The following is a 26310-nucleotide window of genomic DNA, read 5'->3' on the forward strand; positions in this document are numbered from 1 at the left end:
TTAAAAGGTTATTTTTCTATCTTTAAGGTCTTCTGCCTCAGTTGTGTTAGTCCTGCTACTATAGATTTTAATTTATAATCATTTTATTAGCTATGGTGTATTCAGAATAGAATGGACTCAAGAAGCAATTGTTTTGGAAAATAAGTTTGTGACAGAAACATAACTTGTGCATAGTTCAGTAAGTGTTGGATTTATGATGACTAACCCTGCACCCAGAAGCTTGCTTTCTCTTGCCTTGAAGGAGCCTTTCCTCTGGAGTCTATGACCTTGAATGGCATGACAATACAGGTACTTAGACAATACTTGCTGGTTGATTGGACAGAAGGATGCTCTTCACTGTGGGAAATATATGGACCTTGGTGTTTCATTGTGGTACAATGCAACTTATATCCATTGCATTACTTTATAAAGAGAGCAAATTTTTCATCTTCCCCTTCAATTAAAGCCAAGTTTTTCTTAATTATTGGATGGATAAACAATACTAACAACTGTTTCTTCTCTTACAGGAGTCATTTGTAGGCTCTTTTCTAAAGTTTATTAATACGTTGTATTCTGTGGAGGCCAGGTTTTTGTCATAATTCTCTTCCCCTAATCCCATAAATCCTAATGAAATATCTGTTTTCTTATCTGAAGTCTCAGAATTCAGTCATTTGTGGTCCTTAACCTTGAGAAGGAAAGATAGATACTTTATTATTTCTCTTATACTATTATATTTATTTTTATACTAAGTAGTTTCTACACATGTATGAGTAATAGTATAAAATTAAGTATAGCGGTATAAGAAAAAAGTACCTATTCCTTTTTTCCTAAGGAGAATTTTTTTTAGTGCCAGAAATAATCTACAGCAATGAATATACTTTTTAATTGTTTTGGAAAAAAATCTTAGAGTATGAATCACCCATTTTAATTATATCAGAAAATGTTTCCTCAGTGACTGGGGGAAATTTCATTTCTTAAAAGAATAAAGATGAGATTTCCTTCTGTCTCTTATATTGTCTAAAGGACAGCCACTAACTGCCCATGGACCTTAGGAACTATTGTTTCAAATCAGCCACCAGCACAGCAGTGGTGCAGAGCCACAGATGGCAATCTGAGCTACTCATCCTGAAGTGGCCAACACAGAGGGAAGGCAAGATGGGCGGCCCGCACTCTGCTTTGCCTAGTTGAAACTCTCTTTCTACCTCCCAGCCCATGTGAAGTCCATCTCTATTTTATTTTTAGCATGGTACATGAGGAATCAAAATCAGCTTCCAGAGAGTAATGAAAAACAACAACATATGCCCCATCCTGGCATTTTTCTGGTCTTTTTTCATCAGCATCTCTTCTGAGCAATCAGAAGTGACTAAATGTCCCTGCTGAGAACTCCTACATTGGAGCAGAGTGAAGCCAGTCCTCTCGGTGGCCTCCAAGACCTTCATGGTGGCGACACCCATGACCCCAGACTAACACCTGCCACGCTCCTTCTCACCCTGCTCCTCCCTGGCTCCCTGGAGCTGTCCTCTCCCCCCAAATACTGGCACTGCCACCCCCTCTCAACTTGTCCAAGACACCTTCTCAATGGGGCCTCTCCTGACCACATTATTTTTAAAAACCACAAATCTATTTCCAGGGCAGGAATAGAGACTCAGATGTAGAAAACAGACATGTAGACACAGAGAGGGAAGGGAGGATGGGATGAGTAGGGAGATTGGGACTGACATACATGCACTACCGTATGTAAAGTAGATTGCTAGTGGGAAGCTGCTGAATAGCACGCGGAGCTCAGCTCGGTGCTCTGTGATGACCTAGAGGGGTGGGATTTAAGAGGGAGGGATATATGTACACATGTAACTGGTACACTTTATTGTACACCAGAAACACAACATTGTAAGGCAATTATACTCCAGTTTAAAATATTTTTTAATTTTTAAAAATAATAAAAATCACAAAACTCTATACCCTGCCATTCCCAAACCCTTCTATTCACTCTAATTTTTGAAATTACATTTATCATCTTCTAAAACCCTAAATACTTCGCTTACTTGTGATATTTGTTATTTATGATCTTTCCTCTCCCCCAAATTTAATGGAATATTTTTGTCTCTTGTTCCTATTGTTTTGTTCACCAAGAATAGTGTCTGGTCCTTATTAGGTAACCAATAGATAACTGTTAATGGTTTATTAATAATAAATAAATAATCCTTTTGCTCCTTGTCAATATCTGGCTATTTGTACATAACTGATAGGAAGTGGTTATATCTATAAAAAAATCTCATTAGCTAAAATATAAAGATTCAAAAGACAGCCATTCTATTTTTAAGGTTAAGCAATTGTAGACTCTTAAAAAACTTCTAAATGACATCTAGTTTTTTGAGTTTTGATTCCACTGTATGAAACTTGATACCAAAAATTCCCATGGCAGCTTAGTTCCTTAGGGGTGTATTTGGAACACAAAATCTCCATAAAAGGATCATTAAAACTATGGTGTCTATTTTCTCTATTCACTGGTATTGGATTTGGTCTGGGTCTTAAACAGAATTCAGTTTTTAAATCCTGCAGATTTCTAGCTCTTCATGTAGAAATGAAGGCTTCAACAAGCCCTATCTTGAAAGACTACTTGCATAACAAAGTGATTTAGGATAATGCACCCAGAGAGAGGCTCTCCATCCACAGAGGGCAGGGGTCTGTGTGTTCCTTGGAAAGCTTCCTTGATCACAAGGATGGTCACAGGAATATCTCTGTACTTAGAGACAATGGTTATATTTTAGGTGTATGTATTGTTCAACCCAAAAATTCACTTACTGTATTTCTGTGAGCACGAGTACCTGGAAGTATGCATCACTTTTTCGTTTCTTTTATTCTTTTCCATAATTAGAAATCACTCTGATGATAGTTCATTTTAAATCAAGAAATATCTTTGCTTTCCCCAAAGGAGAACTGTCGTGTCATGTTTTATCTTTGTTTGTTTGTTTATCACTCTGAAGAAACCCTTAACCCAAGCAGCATAGCCTAGGTGTTAATAGCTGCTAACAATTAAAACAACATATGGAATAAAGATGCTTTGATCAACATACAGCCTAGAATGGGAAGGAGAGGAGGGCCCTTGGCATTCTTGTGTTTATATTTATTCTTCTGACTCTAATTTCATAAAATGCACTTAATTCTAGAAAAAAGCTGAGGCATTTACCTTATAATCAGAGTTTAATTCTCAGATTCAAAACCATGCCTAGAAATTCAGGCTCACTTTCTGAAAACCTAATTCCCTGTGACCCGCTCTGATAGACCAGCATGACCCATTTAACTCCTTCCATTGGAAAAATCCAAGATTATTTTCCAGACTCTGTGATCTGTAAGCTTTCAGCTCTGTTGTTTCTAAATCCCAGTGCTGATAAGGACCGTGGGAACTGGGCTTCCCCTGGTGGCTCAGTGGTAAAGAATCCACCTGCCACTTCAGGAGATGTGAGTTCAATCTCTGGGTTGGGAACATCCCCAGGAGAAGGAAACAGCAACCCTCTCCAGTATTCCTGCCTGGGAAGTCCCATGGACAGAGGAGTCTGGTGGGCTACAGTCTGTAGGGTCACGAAAGAGTCAGACATGATTGATGGACTAAACAACAAACGACCCACTGCTGCCAAGGTTCTCTGGAATTAGAGAAGCAGGGATCCAGTCCCACTCTCATCTTTTGTGGCCACGTGATCTTGGAGCTCCTCTGAGGCTCCTTTTCCTCACTAGTAAATAAGAGGTAACAATGACACTAACCTCATAAAGTTAAACAATAATAGTAAAGTCTCAGTGAGCACTACCTGTCACTATCATTCACATCTTTTAATCCTCATGACAGTTCTGTAAGATAGCATCATCCCTACTTTACAAAATGGAATGGAGAAACAGTATGACTTATTCAATAGCATCCAGAAAATAAGGGATTAAATTCATCTGACTATATAAAAATGTTTGCACCTCCCTCCATGACAACTCCTTTGAAACTATCTGATTTTAACCCCAAAATTCTTTTTGTTTGTAAATCCTGGATCTTAATAATTCTCATTTCTCTGTACTAGTTAGCAATGGTCTGGGTCTGAAAGCAGTACCTAGGACATGGGCCCTATGCTGATCCTCAGTTATGCTGAAACACAAGGGATTTTTTTGCTATGGGAGAATTTTCCGCTCTGGAGAACCAATCACATAGCTCTGCATCAATGTGTGTGCAAAGCTGTGCCACTTCCTTGGAATCTTGATAACATATATTAGCCCCTGAGGTCACTAATGGGCAGAGAGATCAACAGTTAAATAGAAGCAAAGAGAATTTTATATTTTTAAAAGCTGGTGAAGGAACCATTACATCTGGGGCCATATCCCTTGGGCTATGTATTATATACAATTCAGCCTTGTTTCAGAGAACAATTCATCTTTCTGGATTTTAAAAGACGTTGTGCTTAAAACATTTGTATTATGTTTTAATGACCACAAAAAGAAAATTCATAAACATGATTTGAACACTGACTGTGTGCCTTGTTTGGGGCTAGATAGAGCCCATTCACAATCATTACTTGGAGCTAATAATTGAATGTTGGGGAAGACTCTTGAGAGTCCCTTGGACAGCAAGGAGATCCAACCAGTCCATCCTAAAGGAAATCAGTCCTGAATGTTCATTGGAAGGACTGATGCTGAAGCTGAAATGCCAATACTTTGGCCACCTGATGCAAAGAACTGGCTCATTTGAAAAGGCCCTCATGCTGGGAAAGATTGAAGGCAGGGGGAGAAGGGGGTGACAGAAGATGAGATGGTTGGACGGCATCACTGACTCAATGGACATGAGTTTGAGTAAACTCTGGGAGCTGGTGATGGACAGGGAGGGAGGACTGGTGTGCTTCAGTCCATGGGGTCGCAAGGAGTCAGACACGACTGAGTGAGTGAACTGAACTGAACTGAACTGAACTGAATAATTGAATGGAGATGTCAAAGTAATACAGAATAAAATAAGAATTGCAAAAAATATACTAGCCATGTGTACCTGGTCTTCTCTGGGTCTAATAGATGCCAGGGAACTATTTACTCTGATTGGAACCTTAGGGAAGGCCTCATAGAGGAAGTGCTATTGGCCTTCAAGAATAAATAAGATGGTATGTGAAGGAGAGGGCCTCCCTGATGGCTCAGAGGTAAAGAATCCACCTGCCAATGCAGGAGGTGAGGATTCAATCCCTGGGTCAGGAAGATTCCCCTGGAGTAGGAAATGGAAACCCACTCCAGTATCTCTGCTTGGGAAATCTCATGGACAGAGGAGCCTGGCAGGCTACTGTCTGTGGGGTCACAAAGAGTTGGAAATGACTTAGTGACTCAACAACAACAACAATTTGAAGGAGAGGAAGACAGCATCAAAGCTGAAGAAGCAGCCTGAGCAGAAGTCAGGGAAGCATGAATGTTCTACGTGTTCAGGAGATGTCAAGGAGTGACTGCAGCTAAGTGTAGATTTTATACAGACAGCAGTGGAAGATGAGGGAGTGAAGGTGAGCTGGAGCCCATCTTGAAGGCATTAAATGACAGAATGGAGTTTGAACTCTATTTTCTACATACTAGGGAGGTTTTTGCAGGGCAGAGTAACACATTCACTTCACTATTTTTAGAAAATAATTCTAGGGATAATGCAAAGGATGGATTTAGGAAATGAAACATTGAAAAAGACATGAAGCCTTTATTAAGAAGATGTGGAAGGGGATTTCCCTGGCTGACCGGTGGTTAAGACTTCCAATGCAGGGAACATGGGTTCAATCCCTGGTCAGGGAACTAAGGTCCCACATGCTGCATGGTGTGGCCAAATAAATAAATAAATTGTGGAGGAAAGAAAAGAGCATCCCCGGGGGCCAGGGACCACTCACCAGGGATATAATTTGTCATTTCCCATGGGGAGTGGTAACAAATGAAGGATGGGATGAAAGAACTGATGGTTTTAGACAGAGTATCTTGAGAGAAGTTAATAGGTACCAGATTCCCTGACAAGATTGGAATTTGAGGAAAATCTCATGTTTTAGATTCATGATAGGCTGCAATGCATTCATAGAATGTTCCAGCTCCTTTCAATAATACCAAGAATAATTTTCTATTTTCAAAGTCTATTTGATAAAAGTAAGCCTCTGAGAAACCGGTATGCAGGTCAGGAAGCAACAGTTAGAACTGGACATGGAACAACAGACTGGTTCCAAATAGGAAAAGGAGTACATCAAGGCTGTATATTGTCACCCTGCTTATTTAACTTATATACAGTGCACATCATGAGAAACACTGGGCTGGATTAAGCACAAGCTGGAATCAAGATTGCCAGGAGAAATATCAATATCCTCAGATATGCAGATGACACCACCCTTATGGCAGAAAGTGAAGAAGAACTAAAGAGCCTCTTGATGAAAGTGAAAGAAGAGATTGAAAAGTTGGCTTAAAGCTCAACATTCAGAAAACGAAGATCATGGCATCTGGTCCCATCACTCCATGGCAAATAAATGGGGAAACAGTGGAAATAGTGGCAGACTTTATTTTGGGGGGCTCCAAAATCACTACAGATGGTGATTGCAGCCATGAAATTAAAAGACGCTTACTCCTTGGAATAAAAGTTATGACCAACCTAGACAGCATATTAAAAAGCAAAGACATTACTTTGCTGACAAAGGTCCATCTAGTTAATGTTATGGTTTTTCCAGTAGTCATGTATGGATGTGAGAGTTGGACTATAAAGAAAGCTGAGCGCTGAAGAATTGATGCTTTTGAACTGTGGTGTTGGAGAAGACTCTTGAAAGTTCTTTGGACTGCAAGGAAATCCAGCCAGTCCATCCTAAAAGAAATCAGTCCTGAATGTTCATTGGAAGGACTGATGTCAAAGCTAAAACTCCAATACTTTGGCTACCTGATGCAAAGAACTGATTCATTTGAAAAGACCCTGATTCTGGGAAAGATGGAGGGTGGGAGGAGAAGGGGACAACAGAGGATGAGATGGTTGGATGGCATCACTGACTCAGTGGACTTGAGTTTGAGTAAGCTCCAGGAGTTAGCAATGGACAGGGAAGCCTGGTGTGCTACAGTCCCTGGGGTCGCAAAGAGTCAGATATGACTGAGCTTCTGAACTGAACTGAAGCCATTCAAAAAGAGCTTAGAATGTGCTCAAATGGAAACCACACCCATGTCCTCTTATCACTTGATCTTGGAAAGGAGGCAAAACTACATTAACCCATCTTAGGTTTTCAGCTGTGACTCTTTAGCAAAGACAGATCAACAAAGGAAAAACAAACAGAAGTTTATTAACATGTCTATTCCTGTATACCTGGCAGACCCTTAAGAAAGATGAGTGGTTTCAGAATTCAGGGCTAAATATCATCTTAGTAGGGAGAAGGAAGCAGGCATCTAAGGGGAGAGTAAATGATTTTTAGGGAACATGAATGGGCCTTTGGAAGCATAGATGGGAAGTGTGATAGTTTGTGGCAAAGTTTGTCTAGAGGTGGTGTTGACGTCTCATCTCCTCTCCCTTGTTGATTATACTTTTATGACAATTAGGTTCTTTCTGGAAGATTTATCTTTAGGCAGATTAGGGTTGTTCAGAGAAAGTTTCTCCCCGAATTGGCTGGTTTCAAGTGCCTATAGCTCAAAACAATATCGCCAAATGGCATGTTTTGGGGGTGGTCTAAAGCCAGCAGCCTGGGAATAACCACATTGATGCCTACAGGAAGCCTTTATAAAAGCAATGCCTTGGAGAGCTGCTTTAAAGTGAGGTTATTCTGAGCCTTGAGCTGCATCTTCTCAAATATACATTTCACCTCTTTCATTTTCTGTTTATTTTTTCTTTCCATGCTTACGCTTTTAGAGGAAAAGTCCGGTAAGAAACAACAAATTCTTTCTATATCTTTGCCAAACATTGTTTATTCTGTCCATTTTCACTGTCTGTATATCTAATGACTGACTGTATTTAACACCTAAACAGTATTCTGAATTTTAAAAACAAATAGGACATGGCCTAATTATGCCCCATGAGGAAAAGAGGAAGCTGGTTGCTAAGTGATTTTCCAAGTCTGTTATTAAGGGCCATGGGGTAATTTTGTAAAGAATCACCTCTACTCCAATCACACAGGCATATAATAAAATATTTTAGTGTTAAGTTCCATTTATTGCAGCTTCTATTTGGGTTCATCAAGCTACATATATTTTTTTGTTACTTTTTTGGTAATGTACAACATGATAGCATCCTGAGTGAATGCTTGTGAGTCCGTCCTAGGAGAAGCAAGTTGTCTTTTTCTCTTCTTTTCATTTTTAATTAATCAGAAAAATTATCCCCTTCTGGAGTTGTCAGAGACAATAAAGAAGATCTTTATAAATCGCAAATCACCTCTTAATGGTCCTTTTTATCACTGGGGTGATTTTCAGTGGCAGCACAAATCTGATCAAATGTATCTACATTTTTTTTTTATAGAGCAACAATGAAACTGACCTACTAAAAAAATTTCATTTTTCTGGGCTGCTCTGCCTAGTTTATTGGGAACATGATCCCAGGATGCTGATACAGGTGACCTCTCCAGTGGAAAATATGAAAATATTGTATTTCCTCGTTAGCACACACTGAGAAGTGGTTGGTTGTCTATTGACCTCACCTAAGCGGATGCTGCAATAATTGCTAGACCTCCCATCCTGCCCACTCACCCAAGCCTGGCAGTCTCTATACCATGTGCAGGAAATGCACTGATAGCAATTTGATGTGATTGGAGGAAGGAAGAGCAGAAGACAAAGGAAGAACAAAAGATGGAATCAAAATATTACAGTTTATCAAAACATGGACTCCATGGCTTGGTTTCCAAGCATAAAATTAGTACGTATCACAATTAATTATTAACAAATGGAATGGCCCACTTCTGAGTAACGGAGAGTCAACTCTGTGTCACATGCTATGTGACACACGTATTGTTGGTGTGCTTCAGTAACCTTTTTGATAGTTTGCCCATTTCATTTATTCTCTTTGACTCTGAATCTTTCTCTGAATTATCCAAACTTGGCCACTTCGAATGTTAACAAGATTAAATAGCCTGAAGTTTACCCATGGTGCTTTAAAAATTTCCTATTCTTCATTGGCTTTCCTCCTGTTGTTCTTACAGCAATTTCAGCTGTAAGTACTCCATTTCATTGCTAGCTGTGCCTTTAAGGATGAGTTTTCCTCTTGCTCCCCTGCTTCATTTTTCTTGGGTAATGCCCATGTTGTTGATATTCAACCCAGGAAACTTTTAGTGATGCCTCGGCTCTTTGCTTCTCTTCCCATATGGAGTTTCAGAAGATATTTCTACCAAGTCTTATTGGATCTGATAGGCATTCACTGTCATCTGACTTGTAAGAGGTATAGAAACAAATTTAAATATAGATAAACACAGCAATTGGCAGGGGTGGGGGCTTCCAATAGGTGCTTGTCAGATAGATTACCCTAAAGCATTTAAAAGCAAATAAGAATATTGATTAGTGTCATAATAATAAACAAAATGATCATATATGCTAATTCTTTCCTAGAAAATTCACTACCATGAATCACTGAATTTGCTATGACTAGACTGCTTAAAAATAATATTTGTTTAGTGCTTTGTGGCTTTTCACGCATTTTGTGGTGTTTCCCTATAGCGCTGAATTTTAGCAAATGAGGATGTTGTAAAGCTTCAAAACCTGAGGCTGGTTATTTAGTGATTTTTGACAAGCTGGACAGATTGTGTTTGGTGACTTCTTTTTATAAATGTCTCAAAACACTTATGCATATTGGCAAAGACTTAAGTTATCCTAGTTGGCTGAATTTAAATTAATCCTTTTGTGCAAAAAATAAACAAAACGAGGCTGGTATAGGATAAGGATACTGTGATAAGGATACTTTAGGACGTGTACTGAAGTATTTTCTTTTAGAAGGCATATTCAAATGGCAGAGTATATAAATTTTAAAAATGCAAAATATTCTAAGCAAAGATTTGCATTCTAGTGACCAAATCATAAATTAGCAGTGTATACTCATTTTGAAAATAGCCTCAAAATACAAAGTAAATTTGATCTCTAACTTGAACATCAAAATAAAAGTAGAGGGGGAAATAAAATGTTTTTCAGTACCTTCTCCAGAATGCATCAGAAGATCGAGAACAGTTGCGGAACTGAACAATTAATATTTAACTAGGAACACAGGAAATTTGTTCAGAAAACAAATAGACCAACTGCAACGTCCCTGTTTGAGTAATCAGGTGAAATAATAATAACAGTATATTAAAAATTTGTTGAGAGCTTATTATGTGTGATACAAATGTCTGCAATCAGAGACAAATTGGCCACCTGCAGATTCTGAACAACTGAAAAGATGTTTTGTTTGGTCATGCAAACAATCTGATTGTCATTTAAAAACCAGAATCAATAGGCCTATTTTCTGACAACTCTGAAGATTTGGCAGGATTAGGCCCATAATTTGTGTTCAAGTAGCCCTGAGTTGTGGCCACTTCACCAAAGCTCCATGAAACTCTCATGCCCTGATCCATAGCTTTCCTGCTCCATGCCCTGCATGCTTTTGAGTTTCCAGTTTAACACGGAGAGTATTCAGCTTCCAGAATAGATCAAGATCAGATGCTGAATGTTTCCTTCTACCCCGAAGCAAATTCTATATATTGGTAGAACAAAGATAGAATGCTAAAGGCCTCAGAATTCTGGGGAAATGGCAGAAAAAAGAGTAAAATAAACTATTGACGGGAAAGACCTTCCCCTCGTGGTTGGTCCACTTTATACTCCTTAAAGGTGATAATTAGTGTAGAAAAAGCCTTTTAATTTAGCTTATGGAATCCCTTTCCTTTTGAAGGTTTCAGATAGCTTTTAATTATGGACCTTGAGGCTTTCGGATCTGAGCTTTTCACAGCTTTTAGCTGGATCTTCTGGATTCTTGTGAATAAGATTGTGACTTCATGAATTTCAACAGCTGTTCCTTGAGGTTCCTTTTTTCATGTTACCTTTACTAGAAAACACACAAACAGGAACTATTCATTAAACTATATAGGTTTTTAACTGATTGAACTTAATTTGGGTGAATTAATATAATTGAAGTTATTTTGACAAATGTCCTCTATAATCTTGGTAAAGATTATTGAATTTAAGTTTCTGCCTCTGCATGGTTGCAATATATATTTTATTTTGCATTATTTCCCATAATCAACTTGGGGGAAATTGCATCAATTTTAATCCCCTTTTTGCTGTATTTTATGCTGCTTTTAAGAATGAATTGTTTGCCATGAAATTAAAGCTAAAATCATAAATGTCCACAAAGTTCTTTAGAGAAGAACTTTAGCCTGGTAGGTAAAGAATTATACACTCTAAATCTTTATATAAAAGCGTGCTTGAATTTCTCTCAAAAGACAGTAACAATTTGTCAGTAAAAGAATTTAAGCCAAGAAATACATATTCATGTGTCCTTTTTTCTAATTTTATTTAAATTCCGTCATGCATATATTTATAAGAAAGGTGGGATCAATATGGAACAGAATCAGAAAACTATGGCACATAATAACATCTAAAATATTACAAGTAAAATCAACTAGAGTAAGTATTTCTAAAATCCTAGCTTTCCTGGCTCTCTGTCTTTGGAGTCCTCCAACAACATCAGGCTTGGTGTCCTAGAAAAAACATGAGTTTAGCAGACCTGAGCTCTAAAGTCTGTTTCTGGTCGTCTCCATTTCCTAGCTCTGGACCTCAAAGCCTCACTTTGCTCTCTGTATCACAGAGGCAGTTGGACTAGAGATCCATGGAAGCCCCCAGCTATAAATGACTATAGGCTTTCATTTCTTATCTACATTCTAGAGGGTAGAATCATCATTTTCATTAAGCAACCTTCTAGATACTTCTGAGTTTGTGCTTCCTGCCCAGATTTTGAAATTTGGCCAGTAGTGGGTTCCAGGCAACCTCTGGTGAACTCATGGGCTAAGCCATATTCCTGAAAGTGAAACTGAGAAACAGCTGCTTCTCCATTCACATCACAGTCACACTTGTTACTAAAGACAAATCCTAAAGAGGGAGAGCAACCAGCGGTTGTTGGGGTAAATTGATAGCAGCCATGATCAAGGTTTGAAAGTGAAAGAAAGCAGTTGTACGTCCGCCTCTTGTGTTTTTCCAGGCATCTGGCCCCCCATGTTTTATTGCTGCTGGACAGTTTTTATCATTCCCACCTGCACGTCTCAGGAGCTCCTCATCTTCCCCATCACATTCTATCCATTTGTAGAGGCTGCTTAAGTCACTAGGCCAAGATCACTGACTTTTTAAAAAGTTCTTATCAGCACTCATTTCACCAAACACTAAAGAGAAAAACCAGGCAAAGAAGAGGTATCTCTTACCCTGCTCTCTGATTTTTGGAGACTCTGATTAAAGCCTGAATTATGTGGGAAACCCATCACATCTGTAATGTGTGCTAACACTCTGTTGTGTGGGAAAACAGTTGTCTCTGTGCTACTGTCTCTAAAATTCCCCTCCTCAAACACTATGAAGAAAACTCCTTATGACAAGACATTTAAAGCTATCAGTAAAGTTTTCTTGTATGTTTCTGCTTTGTATATACACACACATAACTGAAACTGATACCCATTAGCAAAGCTATATCATACAGTGGATATATTCCCTTTAAAGTTCTCCAAAACCTCCTTATGGTTTAAATAAGCCACAAACACAATGACTGCCTGCCTTCCTTTGGCCTGATTACTTGGAGTGAGTGTTTAGTTAGTTGTTTATGAAGTCTTCTATTACCCAAGCCTGTTGACTGATCCATCATTCTCTGACTAGGTGTCTGTTCTCTCTTCCTTTTTGCTGATCACAGAGGCGCAGCCCGGTAAGAACCCTCAACATTTTTACCTTAAACCTGTATAGAGATAACTGTTGCCTAGGCAAGGTGGCCAGGTTGTCTTATTAAATTTATGATAACCCAGTGTAAATGAGGCAGACAAATTAGGTTTAGTGGCTGTAAGTCTCTGGTCTTATATGTGTCAAGAGCATGTTTTAGGATCATCAGAGCATGTTTCCATAACAAACTAAACTAATACAATAGGTATCCCTACTCCCAGTGCTAAGTGTGAAAAATGTGGTGTGTGTGAGTGTGAGTGTGTGTGCGTGTGTGTGTATATGGTGTGCATGTATGCAAGCCCTGGAGATTATCCAGAAATCAGCATAGACATTTATAGCAAGGTGGTAATAGAATAAGAAAACTGTAAAGAAAACAAGGAATGTATAAGCCACATTGTTTTCAAACCTAAATTTAATATTAGTCCCTGGACCATAACTCATATTTGTCAGTATACTGATATACAATCATGCATAATCATAATTTTTATCTTAGGAGAAATAGACATGCTTTCAAGTCAATCTTTCTAGGTTGTCACATATATATATATATATCATCACTGGAGGCAAACCGGTATTAGTTTGCACTGTCCAGAGTAAATCTTAGTCATTCTACTCAGGTTGAAAGTGTGATAAATTTGAAGCAACAAGAAGAGTCTTTGCTATGTTTGAAATAATCTCCACCTGCCTGGTCAGTCCCTTGAGAGAGGTAATGGCACTGAAATAATGCTCTTGGAAATTAGGCCTATGCTAATTTGATCAATCAGTTACTCCTGGAGGCAAATATTCTGTGCCAGCTGACAAGCTGTGGTTCTCTGATTAAGCCACAGAGTTGATGATCACAAATACCGCCTGCAGGGACTATATGGCTGATTCCAGTCCAGCAGTTGGGTAACATCTCAGATTATGACAAGTTACTCCTTTTTTTAATAAAACAAAAAGAGTGAATTAAGTAATTCAAAATGCAGGAAGTCTATTCACAGTCAACCCATAATGACAGTCCTTTAGAGAAGGAAAATGTGGTCACTTAGTGAGGAGAAGGTTTTAGAATCAACAGGCGTTTTTCCTGAATGTGATTTGTGTGGTCAATATCACCTTAACCTTGCTTTGGATTTGTCCTGCATTGACATCAAGGCCATCAGAGATCTGTATGCCAGATCCAGGGACAAAGGGACTTTCTTTTCTGTTGATGAACACTTACTGCTGATGGTTTGAACATCTGTTCCTTTCTAAATTGATGTGATTTTATTCTTTCTAATTTCTAAATAACAGTTTGCTTGCATATTTCTGCCATGTCTTTCTTCCTCTTGAATAGTGATTGTTCATTCATGAGGAATATTTAGTAAAATATTACAGGGGCTTCTTGTCTAGTACCTCTCAGCAATAAATGTCTTTCAAATGAATTGATACACTGGGAAACGATGAATACCAACAGATACCAAACAAATAAACTGTATATCTTTCTTGGTTTCACGAGTATTACATTTTAAATAAAGGGGTAAGACAGAGATCAAAATGTCTTCAATACAGCTTCTGGGGTCCCCCAGCTCCTTAATTTCAGGTCTCTTTATACTTAATAGGTCCTATTCCCTCAATGTCAAACTCATGATTGACTACTTGGACATAAGCCCCCAATCTTTTCCTTCAGAACTTTTTAATAAAAATCTGACTATTTGAGGCTCTCCAACCTGAAAAACCATTTGAATTACATTTAAATAATTGTTCTCTTATTATTTTGTCTATGAAGTCTTATTTTCCAAAAGCCAACCTGTATCAAAACTCTCATGATGACCATAGCTGATTTAAATGATCATATTTATTTAACATATGCATTAATTTAAACAAGTGTGTTAACTTAATTAAAAATACTGATTTAAAATGTTTATTAAATAAAGTATTTATTAACTTAAAAAGATTTTTCCTAATAACATAATAGTCTCTATGTGGCACATGTATGCAAATTATATTAGACAAGACAAGCCAGAAAATATAGTTTGAAAGATTAGGCCAGTCACCAGAAATAGCTAGTGGATCCTTATTCATACTGAAACTGTTCCACTATTGCAAATGATTTCAAAATGAGACAAAATTTTGATAAAACCTTAGGAAAGAGGGAAAGAAGATTCTTAACAGGTCTGTTACAGAGATGCTATATTTGTCCTAAGTTGTTATGCTATCATTTGAGAGAAGAAAAATCTGTGACCACCAGGTTGAGCCTTTACTAAAGTAGGAGTAGGAATAAATGTGTGTTTGGCTATCACCCACCAAACTTTTAACTGTATGAGTTTTGAAAAGTTTCTTGTTCTTGCAGTTCCCCATCCCAAACTCTGCCCCTGTCATTCTCCTAAGGAGGCCCTGCCAACCCATGCCCATCTCTATGAGACCATGCTTCTAGTGGCCTACTTTTCTGGAAGCATCATTCTAAGAATCTTTCATGGTGATTTTGAATCAATCCTTTGATACCAAAAAAAATGAAAAAATCTGAAAATGACCTTCTCAGATTATTCCTGCCAGGGAAATTTGCATTACAATAGGATCACAATGCCTTGAGCTAAAGGAATGATTCCCACTTGATAGATTGGTGCCCCAATGGGAGGCATGTAAAAGAAACTGAGGTAGAGAGCATGAGCGGGGAAGAATGGAATTCTCTGGTTCCCTGAATAGAGCAGTCCATTCAGAGGTAATGCCTTCAAATTTTCCTTGTTTTTAACATTTTCCACATGAATCTTTAAAAATTGCATTAGTCAACTAATGACTGTTTCTACAAGCAGCTTATGGACCCCCATTCAATAGGAGCAGAGAATACACCTCATACATATAATTTTTAAAAATTAAACATAAGTTCAACTTGGATTTACTTTCTTGTATGCTAGATTTCAAAGGTTTTTTTTTTGTTTGTTTGTTTGTTTGTTTACTTTAATTTGCTAAATCTACCCAGGTAAGGGTTGTTTTGTTTTGTTTTGTTTTTCTGGTTTGGAATATTTATTACTTTCCCTTCCTCTCCATAACCTTTGAGTAAAGTGAAAAATTGATTTTATGAGGGTGTCTACAATTTTTAACTTGAATGCAATTCTGAAAAAAAATTCACTTTTCTCCGTCTGCATTTCTTTAAGTTCAATTTAATTGCAATGACAGAAATATACATATTGTACGTATATGTGGTCTTAAACCTTATAGTGTCTATTTCTAATTCTAGGGTGCAATTAAAAGGAACTTATCCAGTAAGTATATCTTAGCTACCAGAAATAGAGTACAATTTAAAAGACAAAACAGTTCCTTGGATCTTGGAGTGTATATACATTTGACATATAAATTCTTGAGCTTGATTTTTAAGGCTGATGAATGTCTACAGCAAAGAAATCCTGTAATGATAAAAGGGCTCAGTGAGTTCTGAATGATTAATACTTAAATCCTGAATGTGAATATGTTTTTGGATAAACATTGCAATTTCCTTCCTTGGAGAAGGAAATGGCAATTCACTCCAATATTCTTGCCTGGAGAATCTCCATGGACAGAGGATCCTGGCAGGCTGCAGTCCATGGGGTCACAAAGAGTTGGCCACACCTGAAGCGACTGAGCACACATGCTGTGTCATTTGACTTACAAATGAATTTAATCAAGTGTGCGTTTGCTAATTGGGGTAGGGAGAGGAGGAAGGCAGAAGGAACTGAAGGTAGCTGCAATGCCCATTCTTGTGTATTTGATATGAAAATTTTAGTACACCAAAGTGATGTGAGATAGATTATAGTATACATGTGGCATGATTTTCTTCTGCTGCATACAGCACATTCTAGGAAATTTTAAATGAACGGTTCCTAGTTGAAGGTATAACATTTTCTTGGCATTTCAAGAAAAGAACAGGCAGAGAATGCTGGATTCATGCACTGCGTACATATGGCCTGGCTTGGTATTCTCATGGTAATTGAAATGCAGAACTGATCAAGACACAGGCATTCAAAGAACAGTGTGCTATTCCACTGGCTCTGCAGTGTACAGATCTTCCATTTGATGGCTCATCATGGTAATTCCTTGATAAGGTTTTATAAATGCCAAAGAAAATGCTACTGCTTAAGCCTAATATATGACAGTTGCTTTGCCACGGGAGAGAGTTTGTTCCTGGGTTTGTCTTGCAAAGTTTTCACATGGAGTTGCCTATTCATGGGATTTAAATCTCTTAAGTGTTTTCAAACATAGCTCATAAGACATAAAAGAAAAAATGGTAAAAATATGCCTAAAAACTTTCTTTGTCCTATGCATCAGGTGAAGAAGTAGCGAGACCCAGGCGTTCCACACCAACTCCAGAGCTCATAAGGTGAGCATGAAAGATGTTAGTTGTGTTTTATGCAAGGTGTCATGCACTGGTAACAGTGGAACAAATCTCCTTTGAGCTAAACTCTCAGCATCTAATAACAAAGGGTCTGCCCTGTGTGTAGGTCATCGCAGATTTAAATATGTTATCATTTCGCCTAAGTGCAGCCTGGGGGAGACCATTAAGGAAGTACTCTGTAGTCATCTAAAGTAACATCTATCAGAATATGCAACCCTTCACTAATGAGAGAGTTAAAGGTCTATGGGGAGACATCATTTGGTATGTGGAGTGCTGATCTGAAATATGATTATATTGCCCTACAAATAGTAGTCTGTTATTATTAGAGAAATGGAGTCAAAACTACAATGAGTTATCACCTCACATGGGACAGAATGCCATCATCAAAAAGCCTACAAACAATAAACCCTGGAGAGGGTGTGGTGAAACGGAACCCTCTTATTCTGTCAGTGGAAATGTAAATTGATACAGCCACTATGGAAGACAGTAGGAAGATTCCTTTAAAAACTAGGAATAAAATTACCATATGATGCAGAATCCCACTACTGGGAGTATAACCTGAGAAAACCATGATTCAAAAAGACACGTATACCCCAGTATTCACTGCAGCACTGTTTACATCAGGCAGGACATGGAAACAACCTGGATGTCCATCAACAGACGAATGGGTAAAAGAAGCTGTGGTTCATACATACAATGGAATATTACTCATCCACAAAGAGAAATGAATTTGAGTCAGTTCTAGTGAGGTGGATGAACCTAGAGCCTGTTATGCAGAGTGAAATAAGTCAGAAAGAACAAAACAAATATCATATATTAATGGATATATATGGGATCTAGAAAAATGGTACTGATGAACCTATTTGCAGGTCAGGAATAGAGATGCAGACCTAGAGAACAGACTTGCGGCCCCAGTGAGGGAAGGAGAGAGTGGGACAAATTGAGAATAGCATTGGTGTATGTATATTACCATATGTAAATATGGTAATGGAAGTCGCTGTATAACGCAAGAAGCTCAACCTGGTGCTCTGTGACAACATAGAGGGGTGAGATGGTGGGATGCGTAGGAAGGAGTTTCAAGAAGGAGGTGACATTTGTATACTTAAGGCTGATTTACATTTTTGTGTGGCAGAAACCAACACAACATTGTAAACCAATTATTTTGCAATTAAAAGTATTTTTTAAAAAGAGCCTGTTTAGTTGGATACAGTCTTGTGATACATTCTACATCAGACACCAGAAGAATGTTCTATTTTGTTTTCTGATTTTGGCAAGGCGTTATATTTTCATACTGTGCAATCCTTGGGATAAGTAAGTCTTGTGCACAAAAGCGGTATTTCCCTGCAAAGACTCCAATTTCTATCTAAAAGCTGGATCCTTTTACCTTTCCCTCCTCCTCTAACCCCTCTCCTCTCCTCCTCACCTCTTATCCCCCAGCAAACACACAAAACTCATTAGAATCAACGAGAGAAATCAGGTCTGGGGAAGAACTGGAGACAATTTATGCACCTCTTGTTAATAATCGATTTAAGCAATAATTAGTTAAAAGGATGAGCATTGAACTTATTATCCTTCTTTTCTCCCTGATTTTTCAATATTCTTCTCTTTCTGAGACATGCAATATTAAGGTGTTAGTAGGTTATAATTAGTCTACTGTGGAGGGGGGAGGGGGGAGGATGGAAGTTAAAAGTTGGTAGACTAAGTTTCCTGTTTAAAGATGAACTTCCTGGTGGCTTGTTCCTTAATTTCCCTGTGCCTGACATTCACTGACCATACTCTGCATTAAGTACAACACAGAGATGCAGTGAAGACAGATATAAATGGTTTTTGAGATCTTATGAGAAGAAGGTGCTTTGCAGTAAACAGTTACCTTTAGTATTATCTCTTCTAGGTTTAGAGAATCTGATGGTTTGAAAGAGTTTCTCTCTGTCTTATTTCTGTTGGACCACCCCCCTAGCACCCCATTGAGAACCAGGGATCTTACCCCTTACCAATTCTTTTGTCCACATACATTTGACATCTTCATATATATGCTTCTTAGCCTCTCCAGAGCGTGAGTGCATATTTATGTATGTACATAAGTGCACACATACATCAGCCTTACTGTGGAAGATATTTGAAAGCTTTATATCTCTTTTGACATTAATATTTCCTTTTCTATGTTTTGCTGTAATGTGTGTGATTTAGCAAAAAACCTTCAGAGGACACCACGGCGCTTGCTCCCCTCTTTGGTCCACCGTTAGAATCAGCTTTTGATGAACAGAAGACAGAAGGTAAGAAAAACTCTGTGCATGGATTTGATTTTCTTTTCAATAAAGTATAACTTATCCAGAGTAAATATGTTTTGAGGCACGTTTTTGATGTGTCACTAGACCTTCATGTGAAAGAATAGTTCTGATGTGGGTGTGTTATCAGCATAGGAGTTTAGTTTGCAGACCTCTTAGTATTTCAGGATTTGAAATTTTACCTCCAGAGGTAGCTAAGAGCTGACAACTTCACTCTTCCACAAGTTCACTCTTCTTTCAATAAGAATTACTGAAAATCTGTACAACTCACTGGTCGGGGAGTAGCTGGTTTATGAGCCAAACTGCCATCACTATGGAGCCAGACCTTCAAATCCCTCCTCATTATCACTGTACTTGTGATCTAGCCTCTCTGACCACACTTTCTCTATTGTCCAGCTCATCACTGGAGGTGGCAATTGGACTGCTCGCAGAACAGACACTGTTTGCAAACTCAAGACTCAGAAATGACCTTAAATCATTTAACAACTTAGAAACATGATGTTATGGGAGAAATATCATTTTGGCTGTTATTGTTGGATTTACCTACTAAATTTAATTCCTAGAATTAAATATTTCAGCTTTTAAATATTAACCATTTTTGGATGGCTGTGAATAATGTAAACCTTACTGACATAAACTGCTTATGAAAGGGATCTAACCTGTTCGTAAGATGTATGTAGGTCTAATTCTAATGCATGGATCTCCAGCAGCTGTATTTGATAACATGGAATGTTTTTTATAAAAAATCATTAGATTTAAGAACACTGTGATTGCATATAATAAAATGTGATTTTTCTAAGACCCATTGGTGAAGGAGATTAAAATGCTGAGGATGATAAGACTTAAAAGCATAATGAGTAGGCTCAGATACAATGACAAAGAGACTCCAAAGTATAGTAAATTAAACAAGATAGATTTTATTTCTGTTTCATGTAAACAGTCTCAAAGTACAAAATATAGGACTGGAAGGGCAGCTCTGCCATCCCCAGCATGTGGCCTTCACTTCTGGGTGCAAGGGGGCTGCTCAAATTCTCATTATGTCCCAGTCAGAAGAAAGAAGTGTAGGGGAGGGCCCATGGAACTCACTGCCAATTCTTATAAGAGCAAAACCTGGAAGAGACGCACACCACTTCCAGCCAGAGCCCATCAGAAAGAATTTAGTGCCATCTGGCCAGCTAAGCTTTAACTGTAGCAGAAATGGAGAATGGATCCTGGGAGACAACTAGCAGGCAGCCACAACTGAGTATTTTTCAATAATGTAGTTAGGAAAGTGAATAAGGAACATCCCTAAATACTCCTTCAGTGATTTAAATGTCTGCAACTTAGAATCCATAAGGAAAGGGGGCCCAGCATTAAGGTTGCTCAGTTGTCGTATTAACTCATCTGGGATCAGTCTCACTTTTACTGATATGTGTAGTAACTGAAGGTGGTTTGATTTGTTACATTTGAATCTACCTATTAAAAAATTCCATCATATATGGAAACGTGATATACAAAATAGAAAACAGTTCTTAGAAATCAAAGTGGTATCCCTCACTGAATCCATGGAAAAAACAAAATGCTGTGTTAGATCGTTGGACAATGTATGCTTTCATGTTAAAACAAAAAACAGAGCTAAGACCATCACTGAGGTTTGTGATGAAGAGGAGACACACAATAAGCCTGGCCTGATTATGCTCTAGGTGCTTTTAACCTCTGAAGTTCAGTAAAGTTCCAGCCTTGGCACCAAGCATATGAGCTCTTCCGCCTACGTTTCTTATCTACCCACTCTTACATTTTTGATTGGTTCTTCTATCACTAGTTTACAAGGCCTGAGAGGAAAGTGTGTTTTTTGGAGTTAGGTATGCAAGCCTGGGATCAGACCTTAGCTCTTCTATTCTCACCATGTGTTGCTGAGCAAGTTGTTTAATCACTGTCATCTCTGGTCTCCTCACTATCAACCGCTTGGTGGTATGGTGAGGACTGAAAAATCGTACTAGCTATTGGCCTTGTGATAGGTATTTTGTGTACATTATATTTATATACATTACCTCCTTTAATACTTTTACTAACTCTTAGAGATGGTTCTTACTATCTCTGCACTGAAGGAAGGGAAGCTCAGAGGTTGCATGAATTGCCCAAGGTCCTAGTAGTTCAATTCAGTTCAGTCGCTCAGTCGTGTCCGATTCTTTGCAACCCCATGGAGGCTGGATCAAATCCACATCCAACTAATTCCCAGCCTGTGTTTTACAACATAATGAATCACAGGCAGTACTTACAGAGACCATGGCACATGAGAGATGATGAGAACTAGTGTACCACATTGTTACCATAGCAACAAAAAAAGTCAGAAGGAAGAAACAAAAAATAGAAGAAATATTAGATTCATTGTCCTTAGGCCTAATACCAATTTCCCTGATTTACTTTAGATGTCTACATGCATGCATGCTCAGTCGCGTCCAACTCTGTGCGACTCTATGGACTGTAGCCTGCCAGGCTCCTCTGTCCAAGGGATTCTCTGGGCAAGAACACTGGAGTGGGTTGCCAGTTCCCCCTCCCCTGATCTTCCCAACCCCAGGATCGAACCCACATCTCTTGTATCTCCTGCGCTGGCAGGCAGGTTCTTTATCACTGACCCAACAGGGAAGCCCTTAGATGGCTACGCACTTGTTTATTTTTCTGGCTCTTTTAACATGTACACCATTTCTAAATAATTTAATTTCTCTTTATAATGTTGTAAAAGGCTTGTTTCAAGATCCCATAAGATCCTTTAAAAGTGAGAACTGTATAGAATTCAGACATTTTCATTCTTGAAGCATATTCTTGGCAAACTTTAATAAACCAACTTAAAACAAATATCCATAGAAATAATGCCTGTATTTTCAAGTGGGTGCCAGAAATGTATTGACATTTAGAATGTCCTTAAGTGACCCACCAGGAAAAAAATGCAGACCCTCTGTTTTGGAGTTTTTATTTAGCTGTATGTCCACACACATATACCCCCTCTGCACATGGGCTCACACACACACACACAAACATGCACACCCTGCTGTTTTTTCCATTTTCTGGTTGAAGAAAATCAGGAACAACGCATCTCTAAATTAATTTACTAGGACTGAGGCAAGGCAGAAATAATTTTGTCAAGCTCCACTTTAACATGAAATTATAAGTTCTAAAATCAGGATGTTTCTCTTTTCAACTCACCCGGGGAAATTTTCTTTTTATGTTTCCAGTTCTTTTAGATCAGCCTGAGATATGGGGTTCAGGCCAACCAATTAATCCAAGTGTGGAGTCGCCAAAGTTAACAAGGCCTTTTCCCACTGGAAGTAAGTTATGTGTCTGCTCTGTCTGGAAAAATAAGTGACTCATTTTACTGTCTGTCTGCATAGTGAAATTAGGCAAGCCTTAGGAAGTCTACGTAAGCAACATTTGGACTATTTAATATTAAGAAGAGATGTTATTCTAATAAGCATTAGAGTTAAGGGGCCTGGGACAGTCGGTTGAGACAAGAATAATACAATAGATAAAGTAAATAAGTAACTTAGAACCACAGCTGCTTTGTGTGACATCTCACAGGCTTCTTCATGCATTCATTCAATAGGCTTATGCAGGCATGATAAGCAAGTGGACTAAAGACCCTGCTATGTTCTAGGCATGGGCTAGCACACAACACAGAGCTAACCAAGTCAGATAAGATCTCTGCTTGTCCTACAGAACAACTGAGGCTTCAAAGGATAGAGAGGACACATTGAGGGGAAAGAGTTTAACTGGAGAACAAGAGGAATGATGCCATATGGAAGAGAGAAGCTGAGAGAGGAGATCAGGGCACATTTATCTCAAAGCAGAGCCATCAGCCCTGTTTATTCCAGAATGGCCCTAACCCCTACTCCAGGTAACTGGGGAAAGAAGTCCTGAAGAAAAAGGAAACTCGTCAGATTTACCAGATATAGCAGTGAGAGGAAAACATACATTTAAAGAATGAAAAAAAAAAAAAAGATTTACCTGTTGAAATTCTTAACTTTACCCACAAAGTGACAGCCCAGTTCAAAAGGATGAGTCTCTGGGTTAAGCTGTAAGACAACACTTTTTCTAGCTTAAGGATTTTTTTCAGCTATAATTTCCACCAAAGGAATCTGTTCATTCTTCCTTGACCCGAATCATTTTGCTTTAGATTTCAAAAATATACCCAAATTCAAGACATTTCTTTGAGAAATCTTTTCAGATTCAATCCAAGCTATAATATCCTGACTATTAAAAGCCTCTCACCCAGGCTGCTCTCATTTCCTTGACCACACTCGGGATTGCAGTTGCCTGGGACCACAATCTTCCTTCATTCAGTTGTAAATTCCTTGAGGGCAAAGGCTCATTGTATTCAACCCCATGTCCTTCATTCCTAGTACAGGTCACAGGACTTTGATGGCTTTTGACAGAGAAAACAAAGGAAGGAATGAATATGAAATGATGATATTATTGTTGCTATTATCTGATTTTCTTTTGACAAATTCTTATCATAAAATGGAAGAATCTGAATGAGTCCTGCTTCAATCACTAAACTTTGAACTTAAAAAAAAAAATGGACTGCTAATAGTTATTCCTTTTCCAATAGCAGAATATGAATGAAAGCCCAAATCCTGCTTATTTTGGAAATAATACATAATTCAGGGAGAAACTGATCAGTAATGTATGGCTTCTCATCTCTTGGCAGCACCTCCACCACTGCCTCCAAAAAATGTACCAGCCACCCCACCCCGAACAGGCTCCCCCTTAACAGTTGGACCAGGTAAGCTTTATTTTTTCTGTCCTAGGATGGTACGGCAATCAGCAGTGGCCCTGGACCTCAACATGCCTCTGATGTGTTGAAATCTATAGGCTAGACTAAACGTGAAAATGGTTGCATTTAGTTTTACTTCCGCTGCAGTTTACTATGTACACTTCTTTAAGTATCACTCCCAGGTTTCACAAAGAGGTTCACTTTCTCAGCTCATTTTTTTCTCTGTGTAATTTTGTTGAACAAAGGCCATGTTTATTTGTGAGATAAGAGAAATAAAAACTCAATATCAAAAGCCATTGTTTAACTGACATTTCACTAAATTGGACCTCATTTTAAATGACTGAAGAATTAAAAGTCTCAAGGCATAATTCATATTTTTCCAAGAGCTGATAAGTTTTTATCTAGAATTAATATTGTGTAGTCCACAGTAATAATAAAATGGGTCCTGGGATATGCAGCATACAGATAAGCTTGGGTGGTGCAGGATTTTCCCCAGTAGTCATTATTTATTATCCCATGGCAAAGCGATGTGTAAGGATGATGAAATATGGCAAGGAACTGCAGCATGCCTTTAGACAGATGACTTCTAAGGCATAGTTTTACCATCTATTAAAATGAATACTATGGATTTCTACAATTTATAATGTACCTAGTCTTACTGGACTAGCAATTCAAAAGCAGTAATAGTTATTTTATGTGTCTGGGTCCTTAGAATGTAGTTCTTCATCACCTTTGGAATTCTATTGCAGCTTCATCCATAGCTATTTATGCAGTCTGGTGAGTTTGATAACTACAGAGGGGGTATTTATCAACAAGAGCAAATGCAAGACATAGTCACTGATGAAATTTATATTGAGTCAAACCCAACAGAGAGTCATCCTGTGTCACAGGTAAAGGTGTTTGCAAGTTCAAATCATTTTGGCCCCTTGTATTCTCATGAATATATTAGAGATAAGTAAATCTGCCAGCAGTGAACTTATAAATACTGTGGCCCAGGCAAACTGCTGTCCCATTTATTTGTGGCCTTGAAACCTTGAAGGTTAACTTTTTTCAAATTTGAAAATATAAGAATATTAAGCCTACTCTTACAGCTAAAAGGTTATTTAAATGTAAAATGGCTCATGCCTTACAGTTATTTAGGTAACAATTTCTAATTTGAATAACCTTGGTTTAAAAAATAGTATGATTCCTCACATTTCAATTGTTATCAACTACTTCCTGCCAAGCTATAGAAGATTAGTTTTAGTTTTTCTCTTGTTATTGGTAAGAATTAAAAAGAATACCTACTGCTTAAATTTAAGCAAAACAGACTTTTTATTTCATGAATTCAGATACATATACATATCAGTTATGCCTATGGTATTAACAGGTTAGACTTGAGAAAAAAATTATAAAGACTTTTTATAATTTTCTTCCTTATTAAATGGGTTTGTATGTAACAATTCTCAATATCCTATGTGTGTGGTGCGTGGGGTGTGTATGTGTATATTTGTAAATATTCATGTGGGGATATCTCTTTAAATAATCTTTGTGCTGTGTTTCTGGTGTGTTCAAGGTGGAAGATATGCAACTACTTATGATGTGATCATTTTTTAAACTAACATATATTATCATTGGTTTCACCAAACAGTTTCATTTAATATGCTAGAGTAGACAATCTTCATCAACTATGAGGGTGGTTTTCAGCTATCAGTTCTTTTTCTGTTGTGTCCTATGTATTTCATTAGGCCAGACTTTCCAAAGGGACCTTTCCAAAAGGGTTTGAAATTTGCAGTTCCAGAGCCTGTACAATTCTGAGAATGCCTTCTCAGAATGACCATACTCTGCTCTCTTCTGAGCAGCCCTGAAGGGCGGTTGCATGCTTGAGCTTCTGGTGATGGAAGATGTAGCCAAGTCAGATCACCCCACACAAGGGTAAATAATAGCAGAAAAGGTAATGTTCACAATATAGAGGCGGGGAACTCTCTCCTCCCCTTCAACTATAATCAAGATATTTTTCCATCATGAAATATGCCCACCTTGGCACCTCACAAAATAACCTATTTATCAGGCTTTGCCTCTCCCCTCCCACTTCCTATACAAACAATTTTAACAAAGTCAATTAAATTTTAAAA

General features: G+C 38.1%; 1 protein-coding gene across 8 annotated transcripts in view; it reads left to right on the forward strand.

Moving 5' to 3' along the window:
* SGIP1 (SH3 domain GRB2 like endophilin interacting protein 1) overlaps positions 1 to 26310 on the forward strand; it is a 232570-nt gene that overhangs the window by 132046 nt on the left and 74214 nt on the right. For 7 of the 8 annotated variants that reach the window (XM_018045247.1, XM_005678298.3, XM_013962763.2 and 4 more), the window contains 7 exons: positions 7826 to 7837; positions 12815 to 12826; positions 16031 to 16055; positions 17095 to 17146; positions 19349 to 19434; positions 22659 to 22751; positions 24131 to 24205. In XM_018045247.1, the coding sequence (XP_017900736.1) occupies positions 7826 to 7837; positions 12815 to 12826; positions 16031 to 16055; positions 17095 to 17146; positions 19349 to 19434; positions 22659 to 22751; positions 24131 to 24205 (355 nt within the window). The remainder of the gene's footprint in view (positions 1 to 7825; positions 7838 to 12814; positions 12827 to 16030; positions 16056 to 17094; positions 17147 to 19348; positions 19435 to 22658; positions 22752 to 24130; positions 24206 to 26310) is intronic. The other variant, XM_005678301.3, reaches the window with a different exon arrangement.

This window comes from Capra hircus, chromosome 3 (genome assembly GCF_001704415.2).
Source record: "Capra hircus breed San Clemente chromosome 3, ASM170441v1, whole genome shotgun sequence".
In the NCBI taxonomy this organism is placed as follows: Eukaryota; Metazoa; Chordata; class Mammalia; order Artiodactyla; family Bovidae; genus Capra; species Capra hircus.